Here is a 17479-nt window from a genome sequence, read left to right as displayed (position 1 = left end):
AACACACAGAAGAAACAGGACATGCACAGTACATACAGGACACAAAACCCAACTGGACATTGACCACCTGATGGGTGTACCCAGTACACACGGTGGACTATGACTCTTAAAGGTCCAACCTGTACATGTGCCACACAACAGACAAGGACCATGACAGGGACAACAAAAGAATTATGGAAGGAAAAGGATAGTGAGACACAACAGTAGAAAAGGAAACTGAGAGCAGAGAGGTGATGGGCAGCCACCAAATGCCAGTCCACGTGGTCACATGTGGTCTTTACCCCTGACGGTGAGCGTGGCTGATGTCCTCTCCTGCCCGCACACACACGAGTACTCCCCAGCATCCTCCACGGTCAGGCCACGGATCTCCAGCTCACACACGGCTCCATCCTGCCTCAGGCTCACTCTGTCTCCAGCTCTGAGGGTCTCAGGTCCCTTCTTCCACTCCACAGTGGCTTCCTTGCTCAGCTCACAGTGCAGTGTGGCCGTGGTGCCTTCCGTGGCCTCCTTGCTACTCAATCTTCTTATGAACTCAGTAGGTAGAGCTGAGGATGATCAGACAGACACAGACATCAGAGTCATGGGAGAACTTCAAAGGCAGCACATGACAGACCAGAGGAAAAGACACATACTCCTACAGGATAATAGGACAGAACCTGCAGCGACACAAGGGGTGGAAAGTAGTTTAGATGCTGGTTTCTCGTGGTTCACACAACAGCCCGGGAGGGGGAAGGAATTCCGTGGAGTTATGGGAAGAGTGTGGCACTGAGGTGAGGAGGGTAGGTGGGATGAGTACAGGGGGATGCCATGAAGTCAATAATTGGACAACAAAACACAGCTCTGTTGGGCCACATGGGTCTTTACCCCTGATAGTGAGTGTGGCTGAGGTTTTTTCCTGACCACACACGCATGAGTACTCCCCGGCATCTGCCACAACCAGGTCACGGATCTCCAGCTCACACACGGCCCCGTCCTGCCTCAGGCTCACTCTGTCTCCAGCTCTGAGGGTCTCGGGCCCCTTCCTCCACTCCACAGGGGCTGCCTTGCTCAGCTCACAGCGCAGCATGGCCGTGGCCCCTTCCATGGCCTCTTCCTTCCTCAGACCCTTTGTGAACTTGGCAGGCAGGCCTGGAGATGGTCGGAAACACACAAACACTATCACGCTCTCTGAACACGCAGAAGAAACAGGACATGGATAGTTCATAGAAGATACAAAACCTAACTGGACACGGACCACCTGCTGGGTGTGCCCGGTAAATACTGGACTGTGACATTTAAAGGTCCAACCTGTACATGTGCCACATAACAGACAGGGAACATGATGGGGACAACAAAAGAATTATGGAAGGACAGGAACAGGATAGTGAGAGAGCAGGGTAGAAAAGGAAACTGAGAGCAGAGAGGTGATGGGCAGCCACCAAATGCCAGTCCACGTGGTCACATGTGGTCTTTACCCCTGACGGTGAGCGTGGCTGATGTCTTCTCCTGCCCGCACACACACGAGTACTCCCCAGCATCCTCCACAGTCAGGCCATGGATCTCCAGCTCACACACGGCCCCGTCCTGCCTCAGGCTCACTCTGTCCCCGGCTCTGAGGGTCTCGAGCCCCTTCCTCCATTCCACAGGGGCTGCCTTACTCAGTTCACAGTGCAGCATGACCATGGCCCCTTCCATGGCCTCTTCCTTCCTCAGACCCTTTGTGAACTTGGCAGGAAGGCCTGGAGATGGTCAGAAACAAACACTATCACGCTCTCTGAACACATAGAAGAATCAGGATGTGCACAGTACAGAGGGGACACAAAACCCAACTGGACACCGACCACCTGATGGGTGTGCCCAGTACACACTGTGGACTGTGACTTTTACAGGTCCAATCTGTACATATGCCACACAACAGACAAGGACCATGACAGGGACAATAAAAGAATTATGGAAGGAAAAGGATAGTGAGATAGCTGGGTAGAAAAGGAAACTGAGAGCAGAGAGGTGATGGGCAGCCACCAAATGCCAGTCCACGTAGTCACATGTGGTCTTTACCCCTGACGGTGAGTGTGGCTGATGTCCTCTCCTGCCCGCACATGCACGAGTACTCCCCAGCATCCTCCACGGTCAGGCCACGGATCTCCAGCTCACACACAGCTCCGTCCTGCCTCAGGCTCACTCTATCTCCAGTTCTGAGGGTCTCAGGTCCCTTCCTCCACTCCACAGCAGCTTCCTTGCTCAGCTCACAGTGCAGCGTGGCTGTGGTCCCTTCTGTGGCCTCCTTGCTTCTCAGTCTTCCTATGAACTCAGCAGGTAGGGCTGGGCAGGGTCAGATGAACACAGAACATCAGAGTCTCAGGAGAACTTTGGAGACATGACAGGACAGAGGATAAAACAGACTCCAACAGGACAGCAGGACAGAACCTGCAGTGACACGAGGGGTAGGAAGTAGCTCAGAGCTGGTTTCTCATGGTTCACACAACAGCCCAGGAAGGAGGAAGGAATTCCATGGAGTTATAGGAAGAGGGTGACACTGAGACAAGAAGGGTGGATGGGATGAGTGCAGGGGGAAACCAGGAAGTCAATAATTGGACACCAAAAGACAGCTCTGCTTGGCCACACGGGTCTTTACCCCTGACGGTGAGCATGGCTGAGGTTTTCTCCTGCCCACACACGCATGAGTACTCCCCAGCATCTGCCACAACCAGGCCACAGATCTCCATCTCACACATGGCTCCGTCCTGCCTCAGCCTCACTCTGTCCCCAGCTCTGAGGGCCTTGGGCCCCTTCCTCCACTCCACCGGGGCTTCCTTGCTCAGCTCACAGTGAAGTATGGCAGTGGCCCCTTCTGTGGCCTCCTTGGTCTTCAGATCTTGGATGAACCGAGCAGGTAGGGCTGCAGAGGGTTAGATGGACAGAAACCATCAACCCCTCAAAAGGACTGGGCGTATGACTGGAACATTCAGGATGAGAACAGAAGCAGCAATGTGGAGGACATGTGAAGAGACAGACCAATGTATATATGACAGTGTGATCATCTTGCATCTTTCCCAGTGAGGTGCAGGGTGGCAGGGGACTGGTTCCATCCAGGCCTCTTGTCTTCTCAGAGTGCATCTGTCCTACCTATACCCATTCACACTGTCTAAGCGCTGACCTCGTCTGCACCCAGAGTACGAACCAGGCTCCGCCAGCTCATACATGCAACAATGCAATGTACATCTCTCCTGGGAGAACCCCCAGAAGGCACCTTCCAGTCATGACATCAAGTGCCCCACTGACATCCCTCAGTTGTGCTCCCCACCCCAGGTAGAGTGTCAATCCAAGCACTGCCCACATCTGGGCTCACTGCATGCCTTCCCTGCCCACACCAGGCCCCACCTCATCCACCTCGCACATTCCTTTCCTTACCCCACTGGACTTGCACTCTCCTAGCTCAGGTCTCCTAGACCCTAATGGATTCTAGCTAGCTATTCTAACCATGCCCCAAGCCCTCCAACCTGCAGTCTTCTCCTCCATCCCAACTCCAGGAAGAGTGTGAGCTTCACAAGTTATAGCTGACCAGAGCCCACCCTGGTTACAACCTGTTGTGGGGTGAATCGTGTCCCTCAGAAATCATATGTTGGAGCCCTAACCCCCAGGACCACAGAATGTAGATGTATTGGGGGATGTGGTCTTTAAAGAGGTGACTGAGGAAAAAGGAAGTCACTGAGGTGGAACCTAACCCAACATGACTGGTGTTCTTGTAAGGAGAGGATATTAGGACACAGACACACACACAGAGGGATGACCATGTGAGGACATGGAGAGAAGATGGCCGTCTACAAGCCAAGGAGAGAGGTCTCGAGGGAAACCAGCCTTGCCCACACCTTGATCTCAGACTTCCAACTCCTAGGACTGGGAGGAAAAATTTTTCTGATGTTTAAAGCCACTGTTATGTTGTTAAGCCATTCAGATTTTGGTATCAGGAGTGGGTCGCTACTGTAACAAATACCTAAAATTATGGAAGTAGCCTTGGAACTGGGTGATGGGTCGCAACTGGAAGAGTTCTGAGGTGCATGTTAGATAAATCTAGATTGCCTTGAAGAGATTATGGGTAGAAATATTAATGCTAAAGGTGCTTCTGGTGAGGCCTCAGATGGAAATGAGAAATGTGTTATTGGAAACTGGAAGAAAGGCAATCCTTTAATAAGCAGCAAAGAATTTGGCTGAAACGTGTCCCAGAGTTTTGTGGAAGGTAGAACTTACAAGTGAACTTGGATATTTAGCTGAGGCGACTCGTAAGCCAAGCATTGAAGACGCAGACTGATTGCTCCTTGTTGCTTATGGTAAAATGTGAGAGAAAACTGAGTTATGTCAAAGAAGGAAGTATTTAAGCAAACGGAAACCAAAAGTTGAGGATTTAGAAATTTTCCAGCCCCCTGAAATTGCAAAAAAATGAGAATGCCTGTTCTAGAGAGAATACCAAGGGTGTGGCTGGAAAACCATTCAGTAAAGAGATTATGAGTGTGAGTCCTGGATCCAATCAGCCACCTCAGCAAAGTCAGGACTAGAGATGGAATTATCCAGGAAGGCTGTGTGGAAGGCTCTTGTCTGAAAGCTTGGACTCCTGTGAATTGTAAAGAAGACCAACAAGGCTTTTGAGAATTTTATATCAGCAGAAACCCTGCCAGCCATGACTTAATCAGACACGGAAGGGACAAAATGATGGAAGCTGGGATTTCTATAGGATGGGTCAATACAGCTATCCGGCTGGGAACATGTGCTATCCTTCAAAGTTGGGAAGAATAACCCCAATGGCAATTCAGAGGTCAGCAGGGATGCCACTGCATCCATGGTCCCAGAGGGCCAGGCCACCTCTGTCCAGGGCCAAGGGGGTGAGGTCACCACTCTGGTGGGCCCAGAGACAGAGCATTGAGCCAGAGGATCATTCTCCAGCCTTAAAATCTAACAGAATCTGTCCTACTAGATGCTGGGTTTCTGTGAAACCAGTGTCCTCTTTCTTCTTTCCTATTTCTCTCTTTTGCAATGGGAATATCTATCCCATGCCTGTTCCACTGAAGTGTTTTGGAAACGTATAACTTGTCTGATTTCACAGGTTCATAGCTGGAGAGGAATTTTGCCTCAGGATGAATCATAACTCTAGTCTCACACATACTTGATTTAGATGAGATTTAGATTAGATTTTTGACTTAGCTTGACACTGGAATGGGTTAAAACTTTTGGGTTTGGGGGATGAGGTAAATGTACTCTGCATGTGAAAAGAACATGCATTTTGGGGGACAAGATGACAGAGTATTATGGACTGAATCATGTCTCCCCTCAAATTCATATGTTGAAGCCTTAACCCCCAAGAACTCAGAATGTGAATTTATTTGGAAATAAGGTCTTTATAGAGGTAATTAAGAATAGAATGGGGTCACGGGCGGGGGGGGGGGTACTAATTCAATCTGACTTATAAGTGTCCTTATAAGAAGAGGAGATTAGAACACAGGAACACACAGAGGATGCCCAGGTGAGGACAAAGGGAGAACACAGCTGTCTACAAGCCAAGCAGAGAAGCCTCAAAAGAAACCAACCCTGCAGACACCTTGGTCTTGGACTTCCAGCCTCCAGGACTGTGAAACAATAAATGTGTGCTGTTAAGTCACCTATATGTGGTATTTGTTATACAGCCCAAGCTTTCTGAGACAGAGCTCTTCAGAGCCTCCATACAATCTCCAAGGTCAATCAAATGCTGTTACCACACACAGGAGGGCCTGGCCTGTCTGGCCACCTGCTCCCTGAGCCCCTCAATGCTGCACCTCAGTCTTTCTGTGCACATCCGTCACTAACATGAATGACTCCACTCCACACCTGAGGTCGAGACCCCATGCATACCCACAGCCCCAGCCACGTGCCAGTGGCCCAGAGCAGCTCTCCTGGACCATGATGCCTCCCTGGGGGTGTCCTCACACCACCTGCCCCTTGGGTCTGTACCCGCAAGGTCTAGACAGGGCTGGCCAGTGCGTTTTGTGAGATGGATCAGACAGACGGTGACTGTAACCCTAAGACGACAGTGACGTTGGGAGAGCACAGAACAGATGGCAGAGAGAAGTCATTCAGGTGGCCACATGCAGTCTTTACCCCTGATGGCCAGTGTGGCAGAAGTCCTCTCCTGCCCGCACACACACGAGTACTCCCCGGAGTCCGCCACAACCAGGCCATGTATCTGCAGCTCACACTTGGCCCCATCCTGCTTCAGGCTCACTCTGTCCCCAGGTTTGAGGGTCTCGGGCCCCTTCCTCCACTCCACAGGGGCCGCCTTGCTCAGCTCACAGCGCAGGGTGGCTGTAGCCCCTTCCATGGCTTCTTCATTCTTCAGACCCTTTGTGAACTTGGCAGGCAGGGCTGGTCAGAAAGACACACACACAATCACACTCTGTGAGCACACACAAAAGGCAGGATGCGAACAACACAGAGGAAGCACAAAACCCAAGCACACATGGGCCATGTGCTGGGTCTGCCGAGGACACACTGTGGTTGGTGGCTTCCCTCAGCCCAGCCCCTTCTGTGGACTCCTCAGGCCTAATACTTTGTATTAACCTAGCAGGCAGGGCTGAGAAGGGTCAGAATGACATGGAGACCATCGGATTCTCTGGAGAAGTTTGGGGGCAGAATGTGACAGGATGGAGGAAAAGACACAGACTCCAACAGGACAACAGGACAGTACCAGTGGTGACACGAGGGGTGGGAAGTGGCTTAATTGCTGGTTTCTTCTGGTTCACACAACAGCCCAGGAAGGTGGAAGGGATTCCACTGCCTTATGGAAAAAAGGTGGCACCGAGACAGGGAGAGAACGTGGAATGAATGCAGATGGAGGCAATGAAGTCAATAACTGAACACCAAAATATGGCTCTGCTTGATCACACGTGGTCTTTACCCCTGACAGTGGGCATGGCCAAGGTCCTCTCCTGCCCGCATACACACAAGTACTCCCCAGCATCCATCATAGCCAGGCCATGATCTCCAGCTCCCACATGGCCCCACCCTGCCTCAGGCTCCCTCTATTTCCATCTCAGAGGGTCTCGGGGCCCTTCCTCCAATCCACAGGGGCCATCCTGCTCAGCTCACGGCACAGTATGTCCATGGTCCCTTCTGTGGCCTCTTCATTCCTCAGACCCTTTGTGAACTTGGCAGGCGGGGCTGAGGAAAGCTAAGAAGTCACTGAGAACATCAGACTCTCTCAGGGGACTCTGTGTCCAGGACACCACAAAAACCACACAAACTGCCAAAGAGCACAGTATGAACAAGTGGACAAATGCACAGATGGTGATGGAGGCAAACGCCCCAGAGGGAACAGAGAACACAAAGCACTGGACATGACATCTACTGGACAGGGAAACAGGAGCCATGAGACAGCTGGGGGAATCCAGTTGAAAAGATACAGAAAGCCACAGGATCCAACAAGGGAGGTGGTGACATGGAAACAAGTCCATTTGGCCTCACGTGGTCTTTACCCCTGACAGTGAGCGTGGCTGAGGTCCTCTCCTGCCCGCACACACACGAGTACTCCCCAGTGTCCGCCACAGCCAGGCCACGGATCTCCAGCTCACACACGGCCCCGTCCTGCTTCAGGCTCACTCTGTCCCCGGCTCTGAGGATCTCGGGTCCCTTCCTCCACTCCACGGGGGCCGTCTTGCTCAGCTCGCAGCGCAGTGTGGCCGTGGTCCCTTCTGTGGCCTCCTCCTTCCTCAGACCCTTTGTGAATTTGGTGGGCAGGGCTGGGCAGGGTCAGAGTGACACAGAAAACATCAGAGTCTCTGGAGAATTTTGGGAGATCAGGATGTGGACACTTGACAATAAAACACTCACACTTTGGAGCAAATAAGGAATAAAAGCTTGGACCCACAGACACATGGGTAGGTGGCAGTGCATGGGGGCAGAGGACAGACTAGGCTGAGCCCATCTAGATACAAACCAGCAAGGAAATGGAATCCTCAGTGAGGACCTCATGACATGGACAGACACATAGAAATGGCCACAGTGCCCACAGGATGGATGGAAAGGGACAGTAATCAGAAGGGATGTCCTCTCAGCATCTTCCATGGCCCATCCTGCCTCAGAGTGTATCTGATGCCAGATTCAAGGGCCCAGACCCCTTCCCCCACTCTACATGCCAGGCTGCCCAGCTTACACCACACCATGGCTGTGGCCCCCTTCAGGCCTCATTTCTTAGCAATTTTATGATCTTGAGGGATATATCTGGGGACGGAGACACAAAGAGAGCTACCTAAACTTTCCCACAAGTTTGCACCAGCGCTCCCGCCTTGTCAACTCCTGCTGCTGCTGGGGCCAGAGCCCCGGCGTGACTGGGCCTGAACAGGACTGACAGAGCTAGGAACACCACAGCTATAAGGGAAGCCGAAGCCACCCTCCTCCTGGCCTGTCGTCCTGGAGTAGGTGTCCTTGGGACCTGCATACTCTTAAAAGCAGCTCTCTTGGGCTGCTTGCAGCTGGTCAACTTGGGTCCTCCGCTCCTTGGCCACTGGTGGTGCCTCGTGCAGTGCAAGCTGCTCTTGACTGTGAGATAGGCCTCCAGGCCCACATCCCCTGTGGTCTCCTGGTGGGTCTGAACAGCATGAGTGCCCAGTGTCTCTGCGCTGGAGACGCTGCACTCCATTCATGAAGTTCAAGGTGGCATGGTGGCCTGGCCTCTCCCCAAAGATCTGCGTATCTGTGCACATGACGGCCCTGCCCAGCCTCCAGAACCCTCTTCAGGGTCCACCTTGTCTTGTGAGCATGGCCCAACAGGGCCCAGGATGTGAGGCCCCTGTGCACCTACAGAGCTGTCCTTCCTTCTGCGCTGAGATGCCCCCAGGCCCCTTCATCAATGTTGCTCACAGGACCCTCTTAGGACATGGTGGGTGGCCTCATCCTCTGTCCCATCTGCTACCCCCACAGGAAGTGCCTAGGCCCTCACTAGGGCAGGCCCCTGAGGACCTGGACCCCCAACACAGGGAGCTGACCTATTGCCAGGCCACGAGCCACACCACAGCAAAGCCCCGTCCTGAGTCCTCATCTATGAGGGTCTCAGGCCCCTTCCACCACTGCATGGGGCTGCCTTGCTCAGCTCACAGCACAGCACGAATGTGGACATGGCTCCTCCCATGGCCTGCTCACGCTTCATAACTTTTTTGAATTGGCTGGTCAGGCCTGGGGAAGGTCAGACGGACACATAGACTGATGGACTCTGGAGCTTGCAGACAAGGAATGGGCCACAGACACCATGCTGGCCACACAAGCACCCGTTGGAAGGGGGGCCCCGAGGAGACACCAGGCAAAATGCCCACAGTGGGCTGCTCTGATGCAAGGGGACTCCCACTACCCCACTTCAAGGACATCCACCCAGCTGGCCGTCTTCCACCCCACAAAGGAAGTGGCCCTACTGGCCCCTAAACACATGGGCCAGCCCTCCTGCTCTAGCTGACTGTGCCCCACCCTCAAACTGTGACCTCTCATCCCGTGTCCCAGCCACAGGTCACCACGCCACGCCTGATGGAGCCCCTTCTGTGGCAGTTGCCTAGAGCCAGCTTACCTGCCACAGATGCCAGACAGGGACCCCAACACCAGCATGGGTGTCCACCTGCCCTTCCTGACTCTGGCTCTGCGCCTCTGTGCAGCTCTTCCTGCTCCTCCTTCCTCTCCTTCCACAGTCAAGCACTGTCCATACCCTCTTCACCTCCACCCTATCCCTACACCCAGCCTCACCTCTCCTAACCACCAGGAGCTGGACAACAGAACCTAGGACCTCCCATCATGGCTCTCCCATGGCCCAGCATGCATGTCCCAGCTTCTACCTCTTGACACCCCGTTTGACATCCCACCCTCGAGGGCCACGCTTTGATCGACTTCCTAGCTTCTCTCTTGGCATGCCCCCTCAAGAGGACCATACTTCCACTCTTGTACTGTGTGGGTGCCCTCCTTCTCTCCCTCAGGCATGAGCCCCTGAGAGCAGGGAGGACCACATTCTCTGCTCTTTATCTGAGACGAGCCTCACAGAAGCAGGTGCTGGGAGACTCGTGCTGCAGGAATGCAGGAGATGCACACAGAAGAGAAAGACTGTACACAGACAGGGCAGAGCTCAAGGACATGATCAAGCCCTCAGACACGAAGCCACTGCTCCACGTGGCCACACACAGTCTTTACCCCTGACAGTCAGCCTGGCCGCTGTTCTCTCTTGCCCGCACATGCACAAGTACTCCCCGGCATCTGCCACAACCAGGTCACGGATCTCCAGCTCACACATGGCTCCGTCCTGCCTCAGGCTCACTCTGTCTCCAGCTCTGAGGGTCTCGGGCCCCTTCCTCCACTCCACAGGGGCTGCCTTGCTCAGCTCACAGCGCAGCATGGCCGTGGCCCCTTCCATGGCCTCTTCCTTCCTCAGACCCTTTGTGAACTTGGCAGGCAGGCCTGGAGATGGTCAGAAACACACAAACACTATCACGCTCTCTGAACACGCAGAAGAAACAGGACGTGGATAGTTCATAGAAGATACAAAACCTAACTGGACATGGACCACCTGCTGGGTGTGCCCAGTACACACTGTGGACTGTGACATTTAAAGGTCCAACCTGTACATGTGCCACACAGCAGACAGGGAACATGACAGGGACAATGAAAGAATTATGGAAGGAGAAGGATAGTGAGACAGCAGAGTAGAAAAGGAAACTGAGAGCAGAGAGGTGATGGGCAGCCACCAAATGCCAGTCCACGTGGTCACATGTGGTCTTTACCCCTGACGGTGAGCGTGGCTGATGTCCTCTCCTGCCCGCACACACACGAGTACTCCCCAGCATCCTCCACGGTCAGGCCACGGATCTCCAGCTCACACACGGCTCCATCCTGCCTCAGGCTCACTCTGTCTCCAGCTCTGAGGGTCTCAGGCCCCTTCCTCCACTCCACAGGGGCTGCCTTGCTCAGCTCACAGCGCAGCGTGGCCGTGGTCCCTTCCGTGGCCTCCTTGCTTCTCAGTCTTCCTATGAACTCAGCAGGTAGGGCTGCAACAAGGTCCGATGGACACAGACATCATCTTCATCCCCCCACAAAGGATGAAAGGGGCTGTATGGAACCACATAGGGTCACATGGGCAGAGTGAGTAAGTATACTTACCCTGTACGGTTAGCCTGGCCGATGTTATCTGGTCCCTGAAGCAGCAGGAGTACTGCCCGCTGTCCTGAGGCCGCAGGTCCCGGATGAGCAGTTCCAGCATGGTACCCTCCTGCCGCAGGCTGTACTTGCCTCCAGGCTGCACAACCTCATCTCCATGACGCCACTCCACGGGCATGGCCACCGATGACAGCATGCAGTGTAGTGTGGCAGCACCACCCTCCAGTACCTCCACGTCTTTCAGCCCCTCTTCGAACCGCACTGGCTGAGCTGTGGACAGGCATGAGCTCAGCTCAGCCCTCACCCCGCTGCCTCCTACAGGGGTCTCCCCTGTGGTCAAGCATGGCTGAGAGCAGCAGCTGCAGGGTGCAGGCAGGCCCACCTCACTGTCTACATTGGGGGCTAGTGACGGTGACCTCAAGATCTCTGCCTCTCCAGGAGGGTGAGCCAAACAGCAGGAAACAGAGAAGGGTGGAGTGTTATGGGCTACATTGTGTCCCCCAAATTCATCTGTTGGAGCCCTAACCCTCAGGACCCAGAATGGGGCCGTATTTGGAGATGGGGGTCTTTAAAGAGAAGACTGAGGTAAAATTACGTCACTAGGGTGGGTCTTAATCCCACAGTATTGGTGTCCTTACAAGAAAAGGAGATTAGGACACAGACACACACAGAGGGATGACTGTGAAGACACAGGGAGAAGACAGCTATCTACACGCCAAGGAGAAAGGCCTCAGGAGAAGCCAGGCCTGCCAACACCTTGATCTCAGACTTCTAGTCTCCAGAACTGGGAGACAATAAACCGGGAGACATGTTTTTTTTATGCTACTCAGTCTGTGGTATTTGTTACCCGGAACCCGAGCTGACTGAGACAGATGGAGATGAGCCAAGCCGGGAGAAGGGAGACACGGCGACATCAGAACACAAAACAAAGTTGGGAATGAAGTAAAAAAGAGATTGCTGGTCAGAAGACCAAGAGAGGGTGAGGGATGCTATCAGGACCAGCAGAGACCCAGAGATGGGCAGTAGGGAGCAGAGCAAGATGGATGAACTGCTGGAAAGATACAGGTGGACAGAAGGAGTCTCAGAACAGCACCACCACCACCCCCCCACACACACACATAGAGGGCAGAGATAGACAGGGTCAGATAGAGTCCCGGAGTCCCCCTTGCTCTTAGCAAGACAAGAAACAGGGGTGCCCAGAGTGCGGCTGGAGGCTGCCCAGCACCCCCCTCCAGGGGCTCACCATGGACCCTGACAACGGAGCTGCTCCAGGCACCGCCAGCCTCACACTTGTAGCGCCCACCGTCCTGAAGGGTGGTGTCAGTGATGACCAGTTGGGCTCGGCGGCCCTCATAGCTCAGACGGCACCGGGCCGACGGCCGCAGGGCCTTCCCGTCCTTGGTCCAGCACACAGGGTTGTCTAAAGCAGCAGTCTCACAGACCAGGGTCAGATCTTCCCCCTCCATGACTGTGGCATCTGTGAGCTCCCGGGAGAAAACACCTGGCTTCTCTGAAGACAGAGAGGGATGCATATGACACTTGTGGGCTCCTGCAGGAAAAGTCCCAGGTCTCACTGCAGACCAGGTAACACTCCTGGTCAGTGCCCACCTGTCCCCCTCAGTCTGGGCTGCAGACAGGGCTGCTGGGGGAACAGGACAGGCTCTGTGTGGCTCCACATACCAGAGGGGTGGGCCCAGCCTCTACACTGACCTTGAGCTCACCTCTGCATACCATGTGCAACAACGCATCTTGAAATAGCGCCACTCAGCCTCCCAAGCCCCGCTCCCTGGGATCCAAGGCCCCAGCCCATGGGAAGTCCATGGTGCCTTCTCTGTAAGCCCCAGGGCCTCATCCAGCGTGTGGCCAAGCCACTGTCTTGAGGTTGCATGCTTAGTCACACAGACTGGCCCCCACGACAGCACTGGGCACATGCAGCCTACCTATGACCTGCAAGGCAGCTGAGGTCCGCTGGTCGCCTGCCTCAAAATGGATGGTGCCTGAGTCCTTGAGGGCCAGCTGCCGCAGGGTAAGTACATGGTAGCCACCTGGCTGGACCTTGATCTCACTGAGTTTGCTGGCAGACAGTGGGGTTTTGTCCAAGAACCAGTGGACGGGCTTGTAGTCGGCAGGGGAGATACGGCAGCAGAAGGTGGCCGAGGAGCCCTCCTGCACCTCCAAGTCCTTCAGGTCCTCCGTGATGAGCACTTTCTGGCCTGCAGGGACACAAACGGGCATGTCAGTGACCCTCTGGCTAGCTGCCAAGGGAAACAGGGTGCTCCCAAGACCTGGGGTGGGCTCCCGACAGAGATCGAGCAAATGACTCTAACGGGCTCCGAATGACAAAACATAAAACGGTAAGTGGGTCCGAGTTGAACTGTCCAAAAGTATTTGTTTTAGATCCATCAGTGAGCCCCAATCCACCTCTGGGGTCCTTCTGCAGAGCACACAAGGTGACCCACTGTAAGGCCCCTCCATGAAGCTGTGCTCCCTAACCTGTCTAGGCCAGTTATGCCTGTCACAGAAATCACTTAACGCAATTAAATTTTGTATTAACAGAAGAAACGAGTGTGAAAAAAGATGCATGGCTATGATAACATTTAAATCGAATGCATTGGAGGACTGACAACGTGAATCGCTAGAAAAAAATGTTTTGCTGTTGTCTTAGGTATGGTAAAACCTTAGGAAGAAGTTATAAATATAGAGGTAGATTGGCCGCCAGATTCCTTCTGCATTCACAGGTGTCTTGAAGCTATTGCACACCAGAAAGCATAGATAGCACATCAGGAGGGCGATGTACGCAAAAAGAGATACGGAATTCTGATTCGTGAACTGATACACAAAGAAAAGGCTCTGGCTGACACTATTAGCCTGGTACAAGTCTGTGTGTTTTAAATGTTTTTAAAGACCATAAGTTGTTATCATGGGACACTCTGACTTTTTTAAAGTAAAAACATCTACTGGGTTGGCCAAAAAGTTCGTTCGGGTTTTTGGTAGCATCTTACGGAAAAACCTGAACGAACTTTTTGGCCAACCCAATACTTCATTAGATAGCGGTGCTTCTACTGCGCTACCAAAATGTTTTCACTGAGCTCAGTGGATTCACTGTATTTCACTGAAAAAGAGAAAGAAATCAAGAGTGAGGCTTCTTTGTTATTCTTTTGGGTTTTTTTTCTGTGGAGAGACCCCCCAGGAAGGACCTCCCCCTGACTTCACCCTGGACACCGGCCCTGGGATCTGGAGGGCTGGGCTCAACCCTGCCCTGATGTCTACTTGTCCTACAACCCTGAACCAGCCAACAACCCCGAGTAAAGGCCCAGTCTCCCTATCTGTGAAGTGGGAGAGTGATAACCCTCACCCTGCCTGCCAGGTGAAAACTGCTGCTCCAACCTGAAAATCTCCCCGAGCAAGTCTCCTTCCACAGGAGCAGAGGCGGTACATCTGCATGTACGTACATGCAGAGCTCGTGCAGGGGCACACGCTGGAAGGGTTCCAGAAACATTCATCCAGCAAATGGAGGCACAAATAAATGAGGGCTGCTGACTCATTTACACAAGGCCCAGCTGGGAGGGCCAGAGACAGGACCACCCAGGACAACTCCCCTTGGAGATGGGGAAACCAAGGCTGGGTTTGTCTAGGGCCAGGCAGAGTTCTGATCTCTTCCCATCTCCAAGTCTACTTGAAACAAAGCTTACACCTGAGCACACCATGGGCCTTGAAATACAGTGTGCAAATGAGAGCAGCAGCACGGTGACCGGGCCTAACCTTTCACCAGGAGCCGAGCCTGGGACTGGGCCTGGCCAATGTCACAGGTGTAAGTGTCACTGTCCGCCTTCTCCAGGGCGCTGATGGTGAGCCTCAAGGTCACGCCCTCCTGGCTGGGAGCATGCTTCTCCGAGGTTTGCAGCTCTGTGAGGCCCCTGCGCCAGGTCACTGAGGCCGCGGGGCACTCCGTCTTGCAGGCAAACACAGCTGTGCCCTTCTCCTCTACCTGCAGGTCAGCCAGCTCCTCCGTGAACCGGTTTGGCTTTTCTGTGGGAGAATGGATGGGAGGGAGAGGCCTGTGCAGACCCCATGTAGGCCCTCAGGACAGGAAATCACTCCCATCACAGGTGGTTCTCCTGGCCCACCCACAGAACCTCAGGGACCTGAGCAAGCCCCTTCCCTGCTGGGCGCCCCTCCATTCCTGCCTGGAAAGAGAAGCCACAGGGGCTGTCCCAGGGTCTCTCATGGGGGTTACCTTCCACTCGGAGGCTGGCTGTGCTTTTGGAAGACTCCGTCTCACACGTGTACTCGCCAGAATCTTTGAGTGAGGCTGCATGGATGACCAGCATGGCTCGAGTGCCTTCGATGAGAAGCTCATACTTCCGACTCTTACGAATGGCTTTCCCATCCTTCAGCCAGCGCACTGGGGTCCCCTCCCGTGACAGCTCACACCTCAGCACCACATCCTCACCCAGCATGGCCCGCTGGTCTTCCAGTGGCTTCGTAATGTCAACTGGCCTCTCTGAAAAGAACAGAGATGGTGGCCCAAGAAGCATGGCCGCAGCTCTACCCACGGCCACAGCCCTAGCCATGCCTGGGGTGAGGGCAAGGCAGGCATTCAGGAACCTTCAGGCTCTGAAGGTTGGGACCACAGAATCTACAGCTCTAAAACTTCCAACTCTGGAACCTCAGACCCAGGGGCCTCAGAGCCCTGGAATACCAGGGAAGGACCCCGGGAGGGAGAAAGATTAGACCACAGAATCTTATGTTCTCAGCACTGTTCAGAGTCCTGTGACTCAAAGCACGGCCATGGGCCAGCGCTGCCTGTGGGCTGAGCTTTACCCACTGGCGCCAAGTACTCATGCTGGAAGTAGGAGCTCAGAAATGCCAATGGCAACTTCCCTGGCTTCACGAGTCATGCACCCTGGGAGCTCCCACAGCAGTCGAATCACGGACTGAAGATCAGAAACCCTGCTTCTGCCCCAAGCCTCCAGAACCTCATCCTAGAAAGGAAGCCCCCTGGATGACCAGAAGCCCCCGGTACTCTGACAGATGCCTTCAGGTGCCAACCAGGGGCTGGGGAGACAGTCCCCAGAGGCACCCCCTTCCGGCTTCCAAGCCCAAGGCCCCTGCTCCAGGCTGCCTGGGGAGGGCCCAGGCTCAGCAGCTCCCAAACCAGCCCCTAGAGACAGACCCCCAACCTGCCCCGGCCAGTCGGTTCCCACTGCCGCCATCACCCACCTCTGATGATGAGCGAGGCCTTGGAGGTGAGGCCCCGCACAGAGAAGACCACCTCCCCGGCGTCACTCAGCAGAGCATCTCGGACGGCCAGCGTATACTTGCGGCCCTGGCGTGTGGCCCGGAAGCGGCCAGAGCTGCCCACCGTTTTCCCACCAACCATCCACACAGCAACATCGCTAGTGTTCTCATGGGACAGGACGCACTCAAAGCTGCAGCTCTCGCCCTCCGTCACCTCCACTGTCTTCAGCTTCTTGGTGATGCCCACGTGCAGGTCTGTGGGCCAGAGGAGACAGCCGTCACGCCAGCCAGGCCCACGGAAGTCTGCCCCTCGAGACAGGCACCGTCAAGCCTGTAGCAGCCCCAGTCCACACCCCAGGAGGGACAAGACCAGCCCACCGTCCCCAACCCCACTCCCAGAGGGCCTGCTGCCCCTCTCAGTGAATGTCCTCTTCGCCTCCAGCTGTCCACACCTTGGTGTTTGGATGGCTGATAGCTATGCATTATGACCAGGGTGGCCGCCTTCACATTTGCTATGGAACAATGTGGAGAGAATAAGCGCCGCACACAGGTGTCACCAGCTTCTATGCTCCAGAAGAAGAACAGGCACCCCAAATGAACAGGCAATCCAGCTCTAGGACAAACTCACCACACCGCCCTCCCTTTCCTGTCCCTTTCCTGTCTCATCAAACACTGGCCAGACCATCAGGGACCAGCCACGGGATCACAGGGCAGCAGGCCTGCCATGCACACAAGAGAGAGCAGGACTACGGGAGTGGAGCCAGGACAGTGATGTACCCAGGACGTCAGGCATCCACCCTATAGTTGGGGAACCAGGCCCCGATTGGCAGGAGCATGTGAAAAGTCTGTGGCCTGCCCACAGCCACCTTCACCAGGCTGTGCCACGGCCTGGGAGCCCTACTGGGGCACCCCCTGCCTGACATCTCGGGCTCTCCCACTCGCCCACTCCAGGAGGCTCTCCTGACCGCCCCTCTGTGGCCCCTGTGCCTGCCTGTACACATCCCCTGGTGCAGAGCGAATGTTTCCAGCCTCTGTGGAATCCTTTACACCTTGGGACTCTATCAAGCAGAGCCAGTCTGGTCTCCCAAGCTTTGCTCTGTTGCCCATCATC

General features: G+C 54.5%; 1 protein-coding gene across 1 annotated transcript in view; it reads right to left on the bottom strand.

The window, feature by feature from the left end:
• The window catches only part of LOC309819930 (obscurin-like), a gene marked incomplete at its 5' end in the record, with an annotated part of 123301 nt that overhangs the window by 76784 nt on the left and 29038 nt on the right, over positions 1-17479 (bottom strand). Inside the window, 15 exons of the mRNA XM_082650365.1 lie at positions 282-545; positions 865-1128; positions 1455-1718; positions 2038-2301; positions 2615-2878; positions 6106-6369; positions 7479-7742; positions 10168-10431; positions 10755-11018; positions 11131-11397; positions 12371-12637; positions 13068-13340; positions 14890-15156; positions 15365-15631; positions 16351-16623. Coding sequence (XP_082506491.1) covers positions 282-545; positions 865-1128; positions 1455-1718; positions 2038-2301; positions 2615-2878; positions 6106-6369; positions 7479-7742; positions 10168-10431; positions 10755-11018; positions 11131-11397; positions 12371-12637; positions 13068-13340; positions 14890-15156; positions 15365-15631; positions 16351-16623 — 3990 coding nt within the window. The remainder of the gene's footprint in view (positions 1-281; positions 546-864; positions 1129-1454; positions 1719-2037; positions 2302-2614; positions 2879-6105; positions 6370-7478; positions 7743-10167; positions 10432-10754; positions 11019-11130; positions 11398-12370; positions 12638-13067; positions 13341-14889; positions 15157-15364; positions 15632-16350; positions 16624-17479) is intronic.

This window comes from Grampus griseus (assembly GCF_964374135.1).
Source record: "Grampus griseus genome assembly, chromosome: 3".
In the NCBI taxonomy this organism is placed as follows: Eukaryota; Metazoa; Chordata; class Mammalia; order Artiodactyla; family Delphinidae; genus Grampus; species Grampus griseus.
This window is presented reverse-complemented; position numbering and strand designations above follow the sequence as displayed.